General features: G+C 42.7%; 3 protein-coding genes across 4 annotated transcripts in view; all 3 read left to right on the top strand.

Annotated features, from left to right (window-relative positions):
- The window catches only part of myo15ab (myosin XVAb), a 57,145-nt gene extending 56,069 nt beyond the window's left edge, over positions 1 to 1,076 (top strand). Inside the window, 4 exon segments of the mRNA XM_056280436.1 lie at positions 98 to 231; positions 321 to 454; positions 636 to 776; positions 906 to 1,076. Coding sequence (XP_056136411.1) covers positions 98 to 231; positions 321 to 454; positions 636 to 776; positions 906 to 1,007 — 511 coding nt within the window. The 3' untranslated portion in view covers positions 1,008 to 1,076.
- An 898-nt stretch (positions 1,077 to 1,974) lies between these two features.
- On the top strand, positions 1,975 to 5,640 carry alkbh5 (alkB homolog 5, RNA demethylase). The gene is made up of 4 exons (XM_056280037.1): positions 1,975 to 3,267; positions 4,498 to 4,578; positions 4,688 to 4,810; positions 4,992 to 5,640. The coding sequence occupies exons 1-4, from the start codon at positions 2,537 to 2,539 to the stop codon at positions 5,149 to 5,151; spliced, it is 1,095 nt and encodes a 364-aa protein (XP_056136012.1). The 5' UTR covers positions 1,975 to 2,536; the 3' UTR covers positions 5,152 to 5,640.
- Positions 5,641 to 8,091: 2,451 nt separating this feature from the next.
- Positions 8,092 to 20,529, top strand: mief2 (mitochondrial elongation factor 2). Of its 2 annotated transcripts, none has more exons than XM_056280716.1 (8): positions 8,092 to 8,192; positions 9,559 to 9,718; positions 9,985 to 10,150; positions 10,289 to 10,380; positions 11,496 to 11,672; positions 11,814 to 11,977; positions 14,254 to 14,406; positions 18,376 to 20,529. In XM_056280716.1, the coding sequence occupies exons 2-8, from the start codon at positions 9,581 to 9,583 to the stop codon at positions 18,887 to 18,889; spliced, it is 1,404 nt and encodes a 467-aa protein (XP_056136691.1). In that variant the 5' UTR covers positions 8,092 to 8,192; positions 9,559 to 9,580; the 3' UTR covers positions 18,890 to 20,529. The 2 variants fall into 2 exon arrangements, with proteins under 2 accessions (XP_056136691.1, XP_056136692.1); XM_056280717.1 differs by having other exon boundaries at positions 8,096 to 8,192; positions 9,536 to 9,718.
- The last annotated feature ends 1,251 nt before the right edge of the window (positions 20,530 to 21,780 follow it).

Raw genomic sequence — 21,780 nt, 5'->3', positions numbered from 1 at the left:
AACATATACTTTATAACCCTAAAAATGTGGCATTTACGTTTCTTTAATTTTGCACGTTTGTTTTTGTTTTGCTACTTCTGTTCAACTTCTTCTCCAGCCATGAACTTTCAGAGTATATACCACAACCTCTGTTCAGGAAGCAGCCTCCCCAGCAGTGGGTAGCAATGGCAACACAGCACATGCAACAAGTACAGACCCTGAGCCCACACCAGGCCAGAGCACAGTTCTTGGGTAAGAACCCTGACTTACATTAGCAAACACAAATGTTCATGTTTTTGTGCTTTCTTTGTGAAGCCTCATCTCTGTGTGTCTATGTGCAGGGCTGGTCAGCGCATTCCCTATGTTCGGCTCCTCGTTCTTTTACATCCACAGCAGTAGTTCCCCTTCCTTTTATGCCCCTTGTATCCTTGCTGTCAATCAAAATGGCCTCCACTTCCTGCACAAGGATACACATGTAAGGAAACACCACACATACTCATGAAGACACCAACACAAAAATCCACACAGGCATTCACAAGTATGGACACACAATTGCATGTCAACTAAACACAAGAGAAAAATAGGTTAGGCTCTAGATTGGAAGTGTTTTTTCAACAATAGTCACTCTGAATCAGTCTTTTAACCCTCTGGCACAGGAACTTATGGTGGTAGCCCCTCTGGTGGAGGTACAGTCCAGCCGTACCCAGAGGCCCACTGCTGGAACCAGCTACCCCTATGTGGACCTTACTATGGGAGATATGAATATACAAAGGGTCACTCAGCTACAGCTTGAGCAGGTATTATGAAAATATATTATACAAACGCTTATGTAGACACTTCGCAAATAACTTGCAATTTTAATTTCCCCAATAGATCCTTTTAATGTCATCTTTCTCATGATACTGGTTCTGTTTGTATATACACAGGGTCTGGAGTTGTGCCGGGTCATTGCCATGCAGGTAGAAAACATGATGTCGGTTCGGGACAAGAGACTTACCCTGCCACCCAGTGAAATTACTATGCTGTAGCACACACTCACTTACAGCTTCACTTACACAATCAAATATGCAAGTGCTCAAACGCATGTATGCACAGATATAGAAATACTAACTCAAGCACGCATGCATGCACACAACACAATCACAGAAACAAATGTGTGTTGGACATGTGTCCTCCTCCGATTTAACCTACCTCTCCTTCTCTGACATTTTAAATAAGTTTTGCTTATGCACACTCACATATTTATGCAAAAGCAAAATTGTTTCATTTGATTCAATGCACTGCAATCACCAAATGAAATGAAACAGTAGCACCGGAAGAATGGAATGTGCTGCTTGTTGACAATTTGATCCAATATTTTCACCCTTGCCTCCACCAAAATTGCACATCTATGCTAGTTTTGACAGATAATGCCCTCTCAGTGGAAATACTGTTTATTTTCCAGTGACACGATGTAACTCCAAAGTTTTATAACTGATGTGTGGTCATTTTTTATTTTTTTACTGATATTGTCGGCAGTTTTTAAATGTTCCGACATAGTAATGTAAACACGTTGTTTTCATTTGTTGTTGTCATTAATTTGCATATTTTCTAAAAAAAAGAATTATGACATTATATTAAAACTTATAAAAAGGATTTTTACCAACACAGTTGCTAATTACTGACAAGGACCGGATGATCGTGATGATTAAAATACAAATTTTCCAACATCGTATGTAATACAACGCCAAAACAATGCAACCACGACGACAGAAAAGAAAAATAATAATTGCATTTTAAAACGGGACTTTTAATGTAACTGTCACGCTTGAAAAACTGCGTAGTATTTGGTAAATTTTAGTAAGAGAAATATAATCTGAATTTCAAGCGGGTGAAGGAGAGGTCCAAGAAAAGGATCTACGTATCTTTGACCCTATCGAGAGACGTAGTAGTCCATTCCCAGAAGTGGCTGAGACTAATTGTGCACATGCGCAGATCTCCACCAGGTTACACGAGTTTATTTTCAGCCTTCTTGGAGACGGGTCGTGATCCTGAAAACTGCCGTGAGCTGTCGATAGATTTGAGTCGCCGCTTTCTCGATGCCTTAGAGGGGGCACGTCCCCCGACCGCCAAGGTTTGGTAGTTCGTGTTGACGAGTGAAATGTTGTTGCGCGCTTTAGCGATATTACTAGGCGGCAGCAGACAGATCAAGCCAGGCTAGCCTAGCTAAGTTAGCGTTAGCCGAGCTAACAAACGCTGGAGTTAACCGTACCTTGTCACGCCGCACACGCTTATCACAACTCCGCTCTTTGGTACGCTTTCACGTTACACAGAGGGTCAACATTATCCGTAGCGTCTTTGTATTTTACGCAACAAGGGGTACGCCTTAAACGTGCGAGCAGGCGGTCAATATAAATTAGGTTCAGCTAGCGCTAGCCACCGTATTTTTTTTCTTTCTGTGGCGTTTTAGCGAGTTCCAGGTCGAGATCCGCGGCCGGCGTCGAGTCGCCTTGCCGAGATGTGCTGGTGAAACATCCGCCTGCCGACGGAACAGTTCGTACTCGAAGCGAAGGGCGACATGGCAGCTGGCGGATACGCCGACCTGAGGGAGAAGCTAAAATCAGCCGCGACTCCACACGGAGAAGAGCTGAGAAGTACGCAATACACGGATGGGAAGAAGGAGCAGGAGAAAGAGGGGGGCGGCCGGAAGCGCAGGTCGCGCGAGTCCGACGAGGACGACCCCGAGCGCAGCGACGACAGCTGCGAGCAGCGTGAGCTGGAGGCCCGGCGTGTGCGGAGCGGTGTCGCGCAGCGCGCCGTGTTCTCGCAGGAGGAGTGCGCGCGCATTGAGGCGAGGATCGACGAGGTTGTGTCGAGGGCGGAGGCCGGCCTGTACCGGGAGCACACCGTGGATAGGGCGCCACTCCGCAACAAGTACTTCTTCGGGGAGGGCTACACGTATGGTGCCCAGCTGGAGAAGCGTGGCCCGGGCCAGGAACGGCTCTACCGGAAGGGGGAGGTGGATGACATACCGGGCTGGGTACACGACCTGGTGATCAAGCGGCTGGTGGCTGACGGTGTGATCCCCGACGGCTTTGTCAACAGCGCGGTGATCAACGACTACCAGCCCGGCGGCTGCATCGTGTCACACGTTGACCCGCTGCACATCTTCGCCCGGCCAATCGTGTCCGTGTCCTTCTTCAGCGACAGCGCGCTCTGCTTCGGTTGCCGCTTCCAGTTCAAGCCGATCCGTGTCTCGGAGCCAGTGCTTGTCCTGCCGGTGAAGCGGGGGAGCGTCACAGTGCTCAGGTAGCTGCGTGAGACTGTCGGATGTGTCTGTTTCCGTGTAACGAATGGAGGGATGGTGGTTTAAATGAATTCTGGGAGCTTAAGTTGTGACACTTAAGGCCTCTCTACTTGTCTCTTCTCTGTCTTTATGCATGCTCAGTAATCCTAGTTAGAAAATCAAAGAAAGTTGCATCAGTTCATCAGTACACAATGTTTATTGACAGATAAGTTTCATCACTCGTCTAAGTGACCTCTTCAGTCTAAACTGACTGCAGGTATCCCCACCCTTATAAACAATACGGTTGCACAATGACTGAAACCAACGATCAGTTTCATTTGCAAATAGGTGTGACCATTAACTAGAGTTTCTTTGGCCATGCATACTATTAACAGAGAATTTGGGAATGTTTGCAGTCACAGCATTGTAAGATGGGGACAGATGTACTCCTAGCCCCCCCCCCCCAGTTCAGGAATGGTCGTTCCCTCTTAACATAGATGGCCTCGTTGGCTCGTCGTTCAAACCAGTGTTCCTCCCTATCAAGGATGTACACATCCTCATCCTTGAAAGAGTGGCCACTGGCCTGTAGATGGGTGTACACTGCAGAGTCCTGGCCAGACGCGTTAGCTCTTCCATCCTCTTGGCCAGCGTCTGTTTAGTTTCCCCAATGTACAAGTCACGGCAATTCTCCTGGCACTTGACAGTGTACACTATATTGCTCTGTTTGTGCCTGGGGACCCAATCCTTCAAGTGGACCAATTTCTGGCGCAGCATGTTTTGGGCTTTGAAAGCAACTGAGACTCAGTGTTTGGAAAATACGCATCTCAACTGTTTTAAAACTCCAGCCCCATACGAAATCCCCACTAGGCAGCTGTTGTCCTCCTCTCTTCGATTGGGTGGTGCACTGTTTGGGTGTCTTTCTGGGTTTGGGCATTTGTCAAAGCCGGGGGGGGGGGGGTCAGAGTACATCTGTCGCCATCTTACAATGCTGTGATTGCAAACGTTCCCAAATCCTCTGTGAATAGTACACATAGCCATTGAAACTCTAGTTATGGGTCATGCCTATTTGCATACGAAACTGATCATTGGTTTCGGTTGTTATGCAACTGTATTGTGTATAAGGGTGGGGATATCTGCAGTCAGTTTTGACTGAATAGGTCACCTAGATGAGTGATGAAACGTATCTGTCAACAAACGCTGTGTCCAAATGAACCGATTCAACTTTCTTTGACTTGTCTCCCTGTCTTTCCCAGTGGTTACGCGGCAGATGACATCACTCATTGTATCCGACCCCAAGACATCAAGGAGAGGCGTGCAGTTATCATCCTTAGAAAGTAAATCAGCACACACAGATGGTTAAATGAGTCAGTCTGTTTTTGTTTGTCAGAAGCACCTCTTTGTATTTGCATTGTCAACCGAGCCGCCCTTTCCATGTTTTTCTAGGACAAAACCTGATGCTCCTCGCCTGGATTCTGAAAATCCACTGAGGTTCTCCCCTATAGAGAGACCTCCTCCCCTGAAAGCCAAACGCTCTCATCGAAGGGCAGACCCTGATGCTGCTCACAGGTATACACGTAAAGGACATTGTTGAGGTTATTTGATTGTTACATGTTTAGGTTTTAAATATTGGCGTGTGAGTCGCACATTGATGATAGTACTATGCTGTAACCCAATACAAGTGGTCACCATGCATTATCTAAAGACCCCAATCCGAATGGCCCTCTTCTCTTTGTCTTCCTTCCCCCAGACCAAGGGTTCTGGAAATGGATAAAGAGGAGAACAGACATCCATCCCTCTCACGCCATCGTCGCCACAGCAACAGCTCAGAGAATTACTGGCGGCGTGGCCAGGAGCATGACAAACATCGGGAAAGTTCAGGGCGGAAAGTCAAAATGAGACGACATTGAGGACTTTATGCACTCATAGGTATACAAACCACAACAGGAGCCCCCGTGCATTGGAGTTAAATACGTAACATCTTTCATCTATCATTTTCTCGCTCCAATTTTGTTGTCTTGTTAGGGGTAAAATCATTATATTGTCTGTGTGTTGATTTAACTCTGGATCAGATTGGTTTGTTTTCTTTCTGGCAGGCTAAGCCATCAGCTCCACTATAACTTACTTGCTAGAGGAGACTAGTAAGCTTACTATATCTGCGACAGTCATACTTCATTGTCATATTGTTAAACCTCCCACTATAAACATTTTGTTTCTTTGTTCATAGGGGGGAAAAAAGGCATGTATTTTTTGTAACCAAGATGTACAGACTTGAAGAACTAAAGGAAAGATGTATGTATGGACTTGTACAAAGGAAAACCTGAACTGTAATGTAACTTGTTATAATGTACAATATGTTGTATAGATTTTGATTGAAGTAATCTTTGTGCAGAACGAAACCTGTATCTTTTTCCACACATACAAGTCTGATCTATACCTGTTTTGTGCTCATATTATTGCCCATTTATACTCTCTCCCATCGGTTGCTGTAGCTTCAGGAACAGCATCCTATAGTAGGTGTGAGACGAGGCCTGATTTTGATTCATTTAGATTTGATTAATCTGTGTGAAACATCACATTAGTAGAGATAGTGCTTTATGTCGCTCAACTGAGGCAGAAGAGGAATGTAGGATGGGACACCCAAGTTTGAATTTAATAGTTTCTTAATGAATGAATGAGTGTTCCTGAGAGTCCATGTCCAGAGTCCTGGTTAGATATCTGCGGATATGATAACATGTTTTAATTTATAATTCATTTAGTGTTATACTTTATTCATAGACTAAACTGCTCTTTGTGGAGGAGCCTGATGCATAAGGACAGTATACTAAGGTACTGCAGAAATGTTACTTCGGATTTTTTTTAGAAACTCTACCCATAAGTCACAGCTGACGTTCCTAAAGTACATGCGAGTGAGTATAAGTGTGTGCAGGAGACTCGCCCTCCTCTCTCGTGAGGAAGAGCGGGTCTGAATGAAGTCCATGTTCTTGCAGGCCAGCAGGCGGTTCTGGACTTTGTACACACTATGGTAAACTTCAGCCAGAGCCTTACAGGGCTGGTACCTGAGAGACAGGAGTTCATCACATCAAACTGACTGGTGGGATTTTCCTGTAAATGCCTGATGTAAGCAATAAAATCCTTGCTTAATTGGCAAAGATCTCATCGCTATCTCAAGTAGAAAATGGATCTTTCAAAATTTGTGAATTTTAAGTCGGCTTAAAGGCAAGTCAGCTTACTGCTGAATCAGAATTTAATTGAATACTGTCTACCATTTTAGTACAGCTATTTTGTTTTCGTTTTGTTTTTTTGCCACATGGCCTAAACCAGTTCCATTGGCTGGATTTACCATTATCCTCTAATCCAATGGCTGAACAGAAAAGTAGAATTCATGTTTTCATGAAATTGGAATTCAAGGTCTAGCTTTATTAATTCAAATTTATATGTCCCATAGATTAACATCAGGACTTTTGATCAATGTGGAGAGGTGTCCCAGTCAAGAGGCTGTTTCAGAGATCAGATGATATACTGTGGACACAGTGATGGTAGAAGATTATTTGAAAGGCACATGGCCACATTTTTCTGACTTGTAGCTTTTACTTGATCAAAATAAACCCTTCTGTTATGAGATGCACAAGGATATTCACCACTCTACTTGAAACACTATTCCTATAAAACAAGCATCTTTGCCATCATATATTGGTAATAGGGACTAGCTTGGCCCGAATAATCCTAACTAAAAATATTTATCTTGTACACTGCTGAATGAGGGCGGCATGGTGGCACAGTGATTAGTGGTCGCCTCACAGCAAGAAGGTCCAACCTTGGGGGTCGTCTGGAGGTTCATCCTCTGTGTGGAGTTTGCATGTTCTCCCTATGTCTGCGTGGATTTCCTCCGGGGGCTCCGGTTTCCTCTCACAATCCAAAGACATGTAGGTCAGGTGGGTCGGCCATAATAAATTGTCCCTCTGTGTGTGCGTGTGTGTGTAATGGCCTGGCGGCCTGTCCGGGGTGTCTCCCCGCCTGCCGCCCAATGACTGCTGGGATATGCTCCAGCATCCCCGCGACCCTGAGAGCAGGATGAGCGGTTCGGATAATGGATGTATTGATGGACACCGCCGAATTAGTTACACTGGAAGGTCTTTATCAGTAAACTTTTGTTTGGGCACAATACCAGCAACTTTTGCTGAAAAGGGAAACATCCAGCTCTCCGTTTGCTTCCATATAGAGAAGAAAAAAAGCCGCACGGAATTCCTCTTAAATAAGCCTACAATTTCTTTAACGACTATTGTTTGGACAATTTTGTAGTTTCCCAGCGGTAAAGACCAAGAAGTTCCCCAGAAAGAGGCTCGGAACTGAATCTATGTGTAAAAAGCCATGCGAGGCAACACGTTTTCTAGCCGAGACGCATTTCATTTGTTCTTTAAGCTTTTACACTTTTATAACATTTAACCTTAAAAAGAAGCGCCTGGTCTCGGATACTAAGTTTGGGACGGATCTCGCGCTGTTTGCCTTTTTCCTAAGGTGAGTTTGCAACTAAAGACAAAAGTCACAAAGTTGAATCAGTTCATCTGGACACAACGTTTATTGAGAGAAACGTTTCATCACGCTTCTAAGTGACCTCTTCAGTTTCAATTGACTAGGTATCCCCGCCCTTATAAACAAAGACAAAAGTGATAATGAAAATCACTGCTTATCTGTTTTTAGTTTCAACCCATATCTTATAGCCAAACTCCACTCCTATTTCTAGCCTTGGGTGCTGTTCACTACAAGACGTCTTGGTTCAATTCGGGCAGTCGCAGTCTGTTCCAGGAGGGCTTGCATGACGCCCCCTATTGGCCATAGTTTGTTAACGCCAGCGTTAGCCGTGGCTGATAAATGGTAGGCTGCGTCGTTTTTGAGCATCAAGAGACGTTTTAACGTCGTGGTGTCGGAGTTTTACGTTTTATCCCGATTGGTAAGTATAACTGAAATACCGACAAGTAATTGTAATGTTAGAACGTCACTACCAACCAAGGTGACAGCTCGCTAACCGCTAGCTGAGAAGGCTAGCCAACGCTAGGTTACTTCGCTAACGGTAGCTCGGCTATTAAGCAGCTAGCCAGCAAAATAAAACTTTTTTTTTGCATCGGTAATTGAAAACTTCCGCAATCACCGTGAAGAAAGTGGCAAAATGAAGGAAATTTACTTCCTGAGTGATCGTCCGGTGCCTTGTCAACACTTACTCGGCGAACTAACGTTTATTGTTATGACTTAAACACGGCTGGCTAATTCAAGTACCAGCAATAACAAATGAGTCAAGACACCCTTCATCCGCCTGACCATCCCACTTATCTCCAACACTTGAAGTTTTGAGGGCAAAAAACACATCGCACTTATATCCAACACTTTGTTATGAGGGCAAAAAATAAACCTATTCATAATGGTAAAAATTTGTTGGCAATGACTGATACGCCGATTTTAAACATTTGGCTGCAGACATTACTTGATCTCACCTGCATAATACCAGTCTGTCGACCTTGTTTTTGTATAGAGTTGGGCATGCAACTATAGCGAAACATAAACTGTACTTTGATCGCAGCGTCACCATCGGTGGTGTCTTATTCTGCAATTATGAGATATGTCTACCTCGGGAGTTGTTACATATCTGATCAGGCAAATGTGACTCACGCATGCATCGCGTCTATTTATAGCAACGGGGGCTTGATTTTGTCACAGACCTCGGGGTCCATGCACCTCTGGCAAGGAGAGAGCCATGCACAAGATAGAAACAGCCAAGCGTAATATAATATTTCTGGTGCTGAATGTGTTTTATTATTAGCACAACGCAGAAACTGGCAAAACTGATTAATTGTGCGTCACTTTTCGTCTTTTATGTTTGTTTTTATAGGGAATGGGAAAAACCAAAAGCAACGAACTGATTTAAATCATATAAAATCTTCAAATAAAAATCACTCCATGAGCTCAACTGGAATCTAACTAAAGGCCATCAGTTGTGTGTGCAAGTCTGTGAATGAGTGTGGTTAGATGGGCGGTGCCATGTTGGGTCGACTATTGTGCAAACATAAACGTAACGTTACAGGTGTTCTTTATCAAGGTTTAAGGTGAATGAGTTTCTTTACTGTTTGTAGGTGCTAGGTGGTAAGTGTGTAGTATCTGTGTACAGTACTATACCAGGATTTACTACAAAATGACTTGTGAAGGAGATTTAAGATTACTATTCTAATGAGATTAATTTAGGCTACAACTCAGATTTGTATCTGCTTTACATTGTTTCACTTTAACTTTCATTCCGTTAAGTGCTTTCATTTTCCCCTCCCGAGGCCAACCACAAAAAAGGAAGCGATGGACTTCCGGGGCAGCAGGAGGCGAGGAGAGGATGGCATTGCTATGGTTATTGACTTTCTGCTGTCAAATGCCCGACTGGTTCTTGGAGTTGGTGGAGCTGCACTGCTAGGCATTGCTACACTTGCAGTCAAACGGGTAAGTGCATACAAGTTGGGGTGATGCCTGCAGAGCAAGAAACTGCAGAAATCCTAACTATCCTCTTTGGTCAACAGTGATTTCCTTGAACAATGACTTTATTTCCAATGCAACCAACCTCTTGAGGACAAGGGTCCTTTTCTTACTCCTGAATTTAGGGTTATTTTGCATGTAGGCCTGTGTTAGTAAAAGTTTTTCTGACAATGTACTGTATGTATGTACGTGTCTGTTTGTGTCTGACTTTGACTGTGGGTTCTTGTGTTTAGCTGATTGAACGCGCAGGCCGTGCTGCTGAGGATGAAAAGGTGGAGCAGAAGATGGCTGAAAGCTGGGAAGAGCTTAGTTTAGTCTCTGCCTCCCCCACATTGATCAGGAAGGGTCTGGAGGGTGTGGTGATGAAGCATGTTGCTAAGGCCACCAAACAGCAGAAAGGTACTGGGCACATCACAGACTTTGTGTCCTAAGAGACAAACACAAAACATATACATATATGATAAACATAGTTTTTAATCATAACCATTCATAACTTGACAGACCTGACTAGATGTCTTCCATATTCTTTTCAATCAGCTGATCTTTGCCAGCAACGGCAAATGTCCAGTCTGGAGGTGCAGTCTGAGTCCAAACCCAAGAGACTCCAGCTATGTGTCCTCACACTGCAGGTACTCTCTGACTCTTTAGGCTCTTAAAGGGAGAGGTTATTCATTTCACATTACTTTACAATATTTCTTGTATGTTTTGCAAGAGCTGCTTGAACAGTATTAAGAGTAGCGCTGAACCAGTTTGTTAATTGACCAAATAGTCATAATTCTGGTAATTGATTAATTGTGTGAGTTACTTGTCATGTGAAAATACCAAATATTTTCTAGGAAAGGGTTCTTCTCTTGGATTTATATGATTCATAGCATTATAAAGTGCATTTTTTAAGGTGTTTTGGGCAGCTGTTCAGACTAAGTGAACCTCAAGTTGTTAAACCCCTAGTCAATCAAATACTTCAGAAAAGCACTTAATGACTACATTTAGTTATAACAAAGACATCCCTTTGGGCTCTTGGAACTTGTGACGGACATTTGTCAGTGTTGACGTTTTGTAGATCCTCTCCTTCAGTGCTCGCTAGCAGGTGAAAACCAACCCCAGAGTCACTCTCATTTTGGAACAAGCTTTGTCCACTTGGCATTTCATGTATTTATAGAGTCCCACTGCCCAAAGGTTACCACCCAGAAACGTCCCATACACGCATGCACACACACACAAACAGATACACTCACACAAACATACACACACACGCGTACGCACAGTACACAGAAAAATAAAATGCAGGCAGATACAGACACCACCACACACACACCTAGTGGTTGATAAGAGGATTTTGTGAGGATTTTCCTAAAAAAAAAAAAAAAACAATGTGTAGAGGTTTTTTTTAGGAAAATCCTACTCATTCTACCTTTAAGGAAACCTCAACTTGCAACGAAAAATGTCACTCCAAAGGATACACGTGTACACTAGAAAATGTTGTAGCACTGTTCAGTGATTTACATGTCCTGTTTCTTTTCAATTTTTACTGGTCATTCTTTGTAATGCATAAAAAATACAAACCAAAAATGCACATTTCACTAATAAATAAATATCCTGAACATTAGCCAGGGGTATTTTATTGAGGAAGGCCAATACACTGGTATAGGTACCACTGGTTTTCTTCAGCTGCCATCTGTAAATCTATGCAACTCTACATTCCATAAGTCTTTGTATGGTCTTGTGCATCTTTGCGGCTGTGCAGGAGCGTTTGCAGCAGTACTATGACACACGGGCGGCTTTGGTCCCAGAAGAGGTGTGTAGGGCCCAGACCCGTGCTCTGGACATTTGCACCGAGATCCAGGGCTTCCTTCATATGCGTCACCCTGACATGCCCCTGGGAGAGATGAGTTTAGGAGGCTCTCTCCTGGATGACCTACAGGTGCACAAATGTATTTTTAGTGTTCCAACAAACTCATCATTTTTTGCATGCTATTAAATAACCAGGTATCATATTAACACTACTTGAATTTAGTTGTGTGTGTGTGTGTATGTGTGTACTGATGTATGCTTTTGTTGACAGGTGGTCAGTGCGGACCATGCATGTCTGTTGATGCCTCTTCAGTTGGAGTCTTCTCTGTGGCGTCTCATACCTGGAGAGGAGACACTCCTGACACACCCCCTTCACTGGATGGTCCGACGTCTCAATCTGGAGTACTTTCCCAGAGGACAGAGCTACTGGGACCGGTACACATAATAATCTGAAAATTATTTAATGTTTTTACTTATTTGAGACAAATAATTTTTTGAATAACATTTTATTTGAATTGAACTGACTAGCAGGCTAATCTTTTAAAGATCAATTTACATTTTTGGCATTTAACTGATGCACATATCCAGGGCAACTTAAAATAAGGAAAAAAAATCTTTATTCATGAGGTCAAGTTAATATGTATAGCCCAAAATCACAATTGCAGTTTCAGAGGATTATACACTGCCACAATGAAAAATGGGTAGCTATAGTAGATGACAACAGACAATGGCCTCACCTTAAACCCTCGATTTGGATGAAGAAAAACTCTTCAGGCAACTACTGTTCAACTACTATTCAGGGGGAAAAAATGGGGGAAACCATAGGAAGAACAACAGAGGAGGGATCTGTCTGCCAGGATGAACACTAGTATAAGTGCCAAGCAGGTAAGGTAGGCAGTGCATGTGATAGTATATTTGGAAGGAAAACACTTTAAAAAAGCACTTAATGACTACACTTGGTGATAGCAAAACAAGGGAAAAAAGTGAAATGGGCCGGGGGAAGAGCTTGTGTGTTAATTTGAGTAATCAATTGGTCACCTCCAATCACAGATGTTTTCATTTGTGTTATGGCACCACCAGAAGGCTTACTTGTCCATTCCCGTGACGTATAATCACTGTGTTGCTCACCCACTCTCTATATTGGTCATATACGTCCTCCACAGGATACACTTGCACTCCTGATGGGTTCTCTGCTCAAGTTTGAATTAGGCCCACAGCATCTCATCCACTGCCTTTTGACTTCACCATTAATCTGCACAACAATAGGCTAACGGGGCAGCTGATCCCTGACTGTATCAGCAAAAGTAGTCTAAACACCAGGTTCTGGGAATGGCGCCAGACCACTGGCCTCTGGTAATATAGCAATGCCCTCAAATGATATATATATATAAGCCCCCTTTTTAAGATAATAAGCAAGTGAGCACTCATTTTTAGCCTGTCTCACATTTTGAAAAAGGTGAAAAGAAGGGGTGTAGATGAAGAGGATGGCAGCGGGGGGGGGGGGGGGGTCCGATAGTGACAGTGCTGCAGTAAAACATCACAACCTATCTCACAAGTTTACCCAAAAAGTTTAGTCGACTAATGCCGGTGGATCACCTTTCTGCTTGACTCTCATTTAATTGGTCTAATGTGCTGGACCCCCACGTGTTGCCAACATCACATGGGTCTCTGTGTCTTTGTTCCCCATATATAATAAATATTTTGGAGGGGGTTAATTGTAATGTCTGTTTTCCCCCAAACATAAGGAAAAAAAAAATCTCTCTCAAAGTGGCTGTGTGACATGTCTTGTTTTTTTGTTAAATTTATCGTGAAGCAAACATGTTTACAGCTCAAAATAAGATAAATCGAAAGTTAACTGTCTCTTTTAAGAAATGGATACTGCGAGCCCTAGATTGTGCCTGCTCTCTTCAGTCAGTTGCTGTCTGCACTTTTTTTTTTCAACTGCTTTTTTTTTGTGTATCCTAACGTGCCCCGATCAAAGGTCCTTAACCCTTGAGTAAAATGGTAGTCAATGTGTCTAATAAAATCCATGGCACGTAACCTACACAGAATGTATCCTGGCTGTTAACCCTGAGCTGCTAATTTAGTACATTAAAGCTTCAGTTTTTTTGGGGCCCCCCCCCTTTTTCTCCCCAGCTGTATCTGGCCAATTACCCAACTCTTCCGAGCTGTCCCGGTTACTGCTCCACCCCCTCTGTCAATCCGGGGAGGGCCGCAGACTACCACATGCCTCCTCCGATACATGTGGAGTCGCCAGCCGCTTCTTTTCACCTCACAGTGAGGAGTTTCACCAGGGGGACGTAGTGTGTGGGAGGATCACGGTATTCCCCCCTGAACAGGCGCCTGACTGACCAGAGGAGGTGCTACTGCAGTGACCAGGACACATACCCACGTCCAGCTTCCCACCCGCAGACACAACCAATTGTGTCTGTAGGGATACCTGACCAAGCCGGAGGTAACGCGGGAAAGGTTCAAGTTTTATAAATAACATATTTGACTCCATAAATGTTTGGGAAACATGCACGCAAGGACTCAATGCATATGTTGCCATGCCAGTGTCTTCATTGTGTAGTGAGAAAGAGGGCCTTCTTTCAATTGGCATATATTATATGAGGCTACTCAACAATATTGAAGTACGTAGTAGAAACAATATTTAAAAACTGGAAAATTGACTGAGTCTGTATCTTCTGCTGTGTTCTTACCACTTGTAGGTTCCTGGTGGGGGGTTACCTGTCCTCAGAGACTCTAGTGAACATGCTCTGTAAAGCTGTCATGGAAACCATGAATTGGCCATCTCTCAGCAGCACTCTAGACCGTGTCGTCAGACCTGTACTTGGAGGGCCAGACCTTCGCCTGGAGATTAGGTGTGCTCTTTTAATAACAAATTTACTGTTCACTTTTTGTAAAGTCGCTTGACAAATCAGAAATTTGTTTTTCGTATGAAGAAATTATGACTTGATAAATCAGTCATTCTGCAGTAGATCACTTCAACCTTTCCAACATTAACAATGAAGGAATGATTCAGAGTTGTGAGAACCAGGCCCAGCAAGTCAAAGTCCTAACATTGTATTTGCACCACCCATGTACTAAACCAGCTGATTCTAACCACTACCACTCTTTAGCAAGTTAGAGGAAACTAAGATGAAATCGCAAATACAGTCAGGTCCATAAGTATTTGGACAGTGACACAATTTTCATCATTTTTGCTCTGTACACCACTACCATGGATTTGAAATGAAACTGTCAAGATGTTCTTTAAGTGTATACTCCAGTAGCGAACCACAACTCTTAGACCTTGCCCATCTGAACCCCCATCTCTCGTCAGGGAAAAAAAGCCAACTACCAGCCTATCTTACTGTGTCCTCTGCTATAGTACTGCAAACGTTACCTAAGACAATTCCAGCTGTAAAACAAAAATTAAGCTGCTAGTCCAGCCTTAGCAATGCAATGAGCGAACAGCATGAACAGCAATCAGGGAAACAAAAAACAGCTAAATTGTAAAGCAAAAATGCAAATCCTCCTTACAAATAATTGCATCATCACACAAGCTGAGTTCACGTCAGCGGAATATGATGACAACGGGCCAGGGTGCAAAATGCATGACAGCCACCCCCTCCTATCTCACAAATCCAACAAAATTTCGTGTACATCATGGCAGTGCAACCATTAGCGGCAGACACTTCAGAACCATGGACAGTGAACAGCGATCATGGCATTTTGGGAACCCGCCACCACAAACAAACAATATTGTTAATATTATTAGAGTGGCACAGCAGCCTGTTAAATATATGTTATTGTAAATGTGCATAATGGCCGCCGGGTTGGTAAATTTACAGATTGACCAGTAATTCTATATAATGACCGTTTTCTCAAGTAAACCTTAATATATAGAAAACAGTAGTGGCGGCGGCCAGAATAAAATCAGTTGGCACAGCGGCCTATTAGATTTTACATAACTTACCCTTTGTGTAGTTTTTCCTTTGCCAGTTAACTCCAACTTTTCATTAAAAGTTCATCTTGGAAAACGGCATGGATAATAAATTTGCAACGATGTCCTCGTCACTAGCATTAACGTTACTTCCATCGTGAACCAATGGGTTAGCTAGTTAATCTGTTTCTTTTTCTTTTTTTTTCCTTTCTATCCCACTAGCTTGTGATTCGTGTCCCCCCACAGAGGGCAGAACTTGTCATAAAGTTAACAATAACAAAGCCCACTCATTTAGAGGAAAAATATTATTGGTCAGTTTTACTGTCATTTGAAATTACTCTCTCATTGAATTACTATTGTTGCTTGGACATCTGTAAAATTATAGCTGGACCCCCAATCACAGAGCTAAAAGCATAGCATTTTCTTCATATTAACTGCAGAGGCAGCAGAATTCTGATAGGGAGACAAAGGGGCTTCTTTCATTTAACCCTTCACATTCCAACACAAACTGAATAGGCAGGTTTTAAGGATTTATTTCCTCAGAAACATTGTTTAGATGTTGATTGTCAAATTATGAATTGATAAAGTTAGAACTGATGACTTTTTAAAAAACATTTTTAGAATATTTTAGGCCCTCAGGGCCTAGAGGGCCCTGATAGTTCCCCTCTGGTAGACTCTCAGCTTTAATTTAAGGGGTTTTTCAAAAATATTGAATGAACCATTTAGGAATTACAAGCATTTTTATAGATAGCCCCCCAATTTTAGGGGCTCAAAAGTAATTGGACAAACTAACATAATCATAAATTAAATTGTTGTTTTTTTTTATACTTAGTTGCTAATTTTTTGCAACCAAGGAAATCATAGACATAACCAGATGCTAGTGATGCTTTGCCAGGCCTTTACTGTAGCTGTCTTCAGTTCCTGCTTGTTCTTGGTGTGTTATGCCTTCAGCAAGTGAAATGCATGCTTAATTGTATTCAAGTCAGATGATTGACTTGGCTATTGTAGAACATTCCGCGTCGGGTCATTGTCTATCAGCATTTTGAAGTGCTGTTCAATGAGTATTAAAGCATTTGGTTGAATCTGAGCAGATAATATAGCCCTATACACTTTAGAATTCATCCTGCTGCTTCAGTCAGCAGTCACATCATCTATAAATACAAGGCAACCAGTTCCATTGGCAGCCATACATACCCATGCCATCACACTTCCTCCACCATGCTTCACAGATTTTTTTTTATTCTTTTGGTTTTGATATACATTATTATTTAAGATGAGGTGATATGCTTTGGATCATGAGCGGTTCCTTCCCTTCTCCATACTCTTCTCTTCCCATCATTCTGGTACAGGTTGACCCTTGTCTCATTTGTCCATATGTTGTTCCAGAACTGTACAGACTTTTTTAGATGTTTTTTGGCGAACCCTAATCTGGTCCTCCCGTTTTTGAGGCTCACCAATTTTTTACATCTTGTAGTAAACCCTCTGTTTTTACTCTGAAGTCTTCTCTTGATTGTTGACTTTGACACAGAGATGCCTACCTCCTGGAGGGTGTTGTTGATCTGACCAACTGTTGTGAAGGGGTTTTTCTTCACCAGGGAAAGAATTCTTCTGTCACCGACCACAGATGTTTTCCATGGTCTTCCAGGCTTTTTGGTGTTCCTGAGCTCACCAATGCATTCTTTCTTTTTTGGAATGTACCATATAGTTGATTTGGCCACACCTAATGTTTCTGCTTTCTCTCTGATGGGTTTGTTTTGATTTTTCAGCCTAATGATGGCTTGCTTTTCTGGCGGTGACAGCTCTTGGGGCTTGATGTTGAGAGTTAAAAGCAGCAGATTCCAAGTACGAATGCCACACTTGAAATCAACAGTAGACCTTTCATCTGCCTACTTTTAAAGGAAATAATGAGGGAATAACGCACACCTGGCCATGGAACAGCTGAGCAGCTAGTTGTCCAATTATTTTTGGTCCCTTAAAAAGTTGGGAGACCACATATAAAAAGTGCTGTAATTCCTATGCTGTTCACCTGATTTGGATGTAAATACCCTCAAATTAAAGGTGAGAGTCTGCAGTTTGAGCTCATAGTCATCATTTAATTTCCAACTCAATATGTTGTGGTAGACAGCTAAAATAACCATAACTTTGTCAATGTCAAAATATTAATGGACCTGACAGTACACGGTTTGGATTTTGACTTGCTAGACCCAGTTCTCCCACTCTCGGTATGATTATGTTGTATTATTTTATGATACAGGGGCGAATCCAAAAAGTGGTGCCAGGCACAACAAACTCCACTTCTGAACTTTTACCACTACTGGTCTTCATAACAATACATTTCTCACCATATATCAAAAGGGATATGCCTTTACAATTGAAATTCAAACATTTTCTTGGCAGTTTGAATTAAACTGGACCATTTTTGGTAGAGCTGTGGCAAATAAACAATTTTGACCTTTTTCATGACTGTGACCCACTTATCTCCAAAGTTTAATCAGGTTATCTTGGGACTGTTGTGCCTACCTTTCCTTAAAATGTGATGTCATTTGCGACTGTTTTTCCATTGAAGTTGGCATAACTGACTCACTGATTGACAGACAGACACCACCAAAAATATTGCCCTTCAGAGTGGGGTAATAAGTCAATTATATAAATGAATTAAATACAGTGTGTTGTACATGACCAATGTTAATTTTGAATGAACAATGTAATTGATATTATAAAAGACACAAAGAGAAATCATTTGACTGCTGTGAATATTTCTGGATGGGCAAGGTGGTAGTAGAAAAAGTAGCGCAATCCTGCATGAATTTGCTTGAAAACATGCTGCATGAATACTATGCAACACCTGTGCTGCACGTGTCTACCCTCCAAACTCAATATCCTTTGTTCTGTTGTGGTCCTCTAGTCCTGGAGATGCAAAGGCAGGAGAGGGAGACAACAGTGACCATCCTCTGTTCATAACCATGATTCCTGTGCTGAAAGAGGGTGACGTGGTCCTGACAGCCCAGCCAGGGCTCACCTCTCCTTGGGTCAACGCTTGGCATCTTGCACTCTACCCATGGGAGACCCAGCGCCTGGCCCAGCTTGATGCTTCTGATCATGGTTACCGAAAGCAAATGCTTAAAACCCTTAAGGCAGTATGCAGACTTAACCATGCCCTCCGTCCACTCGCCTCTGCCCCTTTGGCCAATCTCATCTTGCACCTCAGTGACAGTGAGAGTGATTGGTCAGAAAGTGCTCTTGATATGCGATTCCAGCAGTGCATCACAGAATTGATTGGCTACCTAGAGCAAGGGGCACTGCACAGTTACTTCAAGCCAGCTGTCAATCTCTTGAGCAGCTTATCAGAGGACCAGATTGACCAGATGGGCTTCATGCTCTACTGTGCTGTGTCAGAGCCAGAAATACTGCTCATATAGCCTCCTGCACGTAAATGGTCAATATTACCCCAGGTCAGACATATGAATACCCATGATCAAATAAATCTAATGAGTTTTGATAGAGAGATGTGATATTGAAATAGACTTGGCTCTTAACGACACTGAATGGTGTCCACCATACTTCACACTGGCCTTCTCTCCTTGTTTTTTTCCATGCGCGATCACTGATATGAGAAAATGGGAGACATTAGAGGAAAATCTAAATGGCTGGCACCATTTCATGGAGTTGTCACAGGAGAAGAAACTTGAATGCATACCGCAACTTTGGGGTACAGCTGGAAACTGGTACCGTAGTGGTAGAAACTGCTCTGTGGAAGGGAGACATGTGCCAAGGGGAAGGAGAAAATGTTCAGAATTGATAATTGTGCCTGTTCCTGAGGACGTGCCTGATCATGGACCATTACACACACACACACACACACACACACACACAAAGTAGTCAAGTATACATGCACTATTTAAGTAAACATATAAGAATTTTGTGGTTAGAACACCTGTGTGTGAAATAGGCAGGTCCTCCATGATTAGCTGGTGTGAGGTAATGATCCCAAACATTTAAAAGCTTTGTAATGGATCTTATTGAACGTTGATGTGGTGACAAGTATCTGTTAACAATAGCAAAGCGCAGAAGAGTTTGAAATAAAATAAAGCCCCCTTTTCTTTAACACCAATTACAGATTCTGGCCCATGAAGTGGAAGCTGTGAATGTGTGTTCCCTCTATTCTCTAGCTGAAAAGTCCAGAGCGTTTGCTCTGCATCGTTTTCCCAAGCCTACTTTGAAATATTCTAACTATGCAGCACTATGATAACATACTAAGAACTCTCAGGTCTTACTGGACTGAGGGCTTAAAGCATTCATTCTGTATAATCAGCTTGATTTAATGTTGCGTATTTAGCTGTCTCAATGTGAGGGTTGAGTTTGCAGTATATTTACTTTTTAAATTTTCAGTGTTGAAGCTTTTAAATTTGGTTGATAGTTACACTGCTTTATCTAATGTGGTTGCTTTCTATCATTGTGCTAATGTCTCTGGTTTATTTGCATTTTGATGGTGAGTGAGAGAGTGGGTTTTGGTGACAGATATTTAGCACTTGTTCAGATTGCTCCTCTTGTTTAGTTGTCCTCACGAAATTAAATGCACGATGGGTGCAAGGACTTGTTAGATACCATGCCAAGTTCTGTGCATGCGTAATGTGCATATTTGTGACCGGGATGAACTGTTGCTCTTTTTCCTTTTTTATATGTTCACCTAATTCTTAATTGAAACGGTGTCTTTTAATATTTGGTGAAACCCTGCAATTAGAGGTGTTGATGTTACGATCCTGAAGATGATCCTTTTTTGTTTAACCTTCCTGATGCTTACTGTGATATTGATGACAGCATTGATGTTTAAGCAGTTCAAATCCCAGAGAACATCAGCATCTTTCCCGTTGCCGAAAAAACACATAACAAAAAGAAGACAATTGATTAAATCTGGATGTCAGTGGAATTGCCATTGACTTCATATTAACGTTTGTTGGGTTTTAAATCTTCAGGGTTGTGACTTTAGATCCATTCAGTGTTTTGTCAAGATCAGACATCTACAGTCTCATTGGAGGAACCTTAATTTAATAAAATTGCCAGCACTTTTGAATTTTTGTTTGTCATTTGTATCAGCAATTTTCCCCTAAGTAGTAGAGCCATGTATACCCAGGCCTCACATTTGATAATCTGTGTATTCAGTTCTCACTGCACTCTGGTGGAAGCTATGGTTTGGCAAGTTGATCAGGGCAGGAAGATGTGAGGGCTGCACCATCTACCGTTTCATGGAGAGAACAAATGGTATAACCTGCTGAAGTATCACCATCTGAGAAATAAGGCAGAACAATCTATGGACATTCATAAATCCGTGTTAAGGATGCGAGAGGCTGAGAGATCCACTCCAGGTTTGGTACATAAGATGTAACTAACCATGATTGTGGCTCGCCATCAGTGGGGAGGAGGAAAGTGGGGTTTAACACAGGGCATCGCTTCAAACTGATGCATGACATTGTTGGAGGCATAATGTTATTTATTTTATTTTTATTTTTTTGGTAATCTGGTCAGTGATTGTGGAGTTTTTTTGGGGAGGGCTGCAGACTGCCCATCATGTGATGGGCTCATTGCAGAAGCTCAACTGTGAGGAAGCTATGTAAGACAATAAAGGAGGAACTGGAAACTAAATGCAACTGCTGTCACAGACTGTGGACAGGGAGATGGGACACATTTGATATTAGTTTTGTTTTTGGTTTTTTGGATTTTCCCCCAGTTTTCTCCCCAATTGTATTCAGCCAATTACCCCACTCTTCCGAGCCTCCCTGATCTCTGCTCCACCCCCTCTGCCAATCCGGGGAGGGCTGCAGACTGCCACATGCTTCATCCGATAGGCTACATGTGGAGTCACCAGCCGCTTCTTTTCACCTGACAGTAAGGAGTTTCACCATGGGGATATAGCGTGTGGGAGGATCATGCTGTTCCCCCAAGTCCCCCCCTCTCTCCTGAACAGGTGCCCCAACCGACCAGAGGAGGTGCTAGTGCAGCGACCAAGACACACCCACATCCGGCTTCCCACCTGCAGACACAGCCAATTGTGTCTGTAGGGACGCCCGACCAAGCTGGAGGTAACATAGGAATTCAAACCGCCAATCCCCATGCTGGCAGGCAACGGTATAGACCACTATGTTACCCGGACAAACCCTGATATTAGTTTTTAACTATAAGCACAACTGGAGCTATTGTGTTTCTGAGTGACGACAGCTTGTGCTGCTCATGGACATACAGAATAAGTAAAACTAGAGAAACCAAGGGCAGAGCCTGCATATGCAAAGGGACTTTTGAGAGAGTCTGATTGAGT

This window comes from Lampris incognitus, chromosome 5, assembly GCF_029633865.1.
Source record: "Lampris incognitus isolate fLamInc1 chromosome 5, fLamInc1.hap2, whole genome shotgun sequence".
Classification (NCBI taxonomy): Eukaryota; Metazoa; Chordata; class Actinopteri; order Lampriformes; family Lampridae; genus Lampris; species Lampris incognitus.
This window is presented reverse-complemented; position numbering and strand designations above follow the sequence as displayed.

What these genes read in the sequence shown, in the direction of transcription:
- mief2 (XM_056280716.1), top strand. Translation starts at nt 9,581, where the DNA reads ATGGACTTCCGGGGCAGCAGGAGGCGAGGAGAGGATGGCATTGCTATG. An exon ending in GGCCACCAAACAGCAGAAAG is followed by an intron (nt 10,151 to 10,288) that starts GTACTGGGCACA and finishes CTTTTCAATCAG; the next exon opens with CTGATCTTTGCCAGCAACGG. An exon ending in GACCTTCGCCTGGAGATTAG is followed by an intron (nt 14,407 to 18,375) that starts GTGTGCTCTTTT and finishes GTGGTCCTCTAG; the next exon opens with TCCTGGAGATGCAAAGGCAG.
- alkbh5 (XM_056280037.1), top strand. Translation starts at nt 2,537, where the DNA reads ATGGCAGCTGGCGGATACGCCGACCTGAGGGAGAAGCTAAAATCAGCC. An exon ending in GGGAGCGTCACAGTGCTCAG is followed by an intron (nt 3,268 to 4,497) that starts GTAGCTGCGTGA and finishes TGTCTTTCCCAG; the next exon opens with TGGTTACGCGGCAGATGACA. An exon ending in GCAGTTATCATCCTTAGAAA is followed by an intron (nt 4,579 to 4,687) that starts GTAAATCAGCAC and finishes ATGTTTTTCTAG; the next exon opens with GACAAAACCTGATGCTCCTC.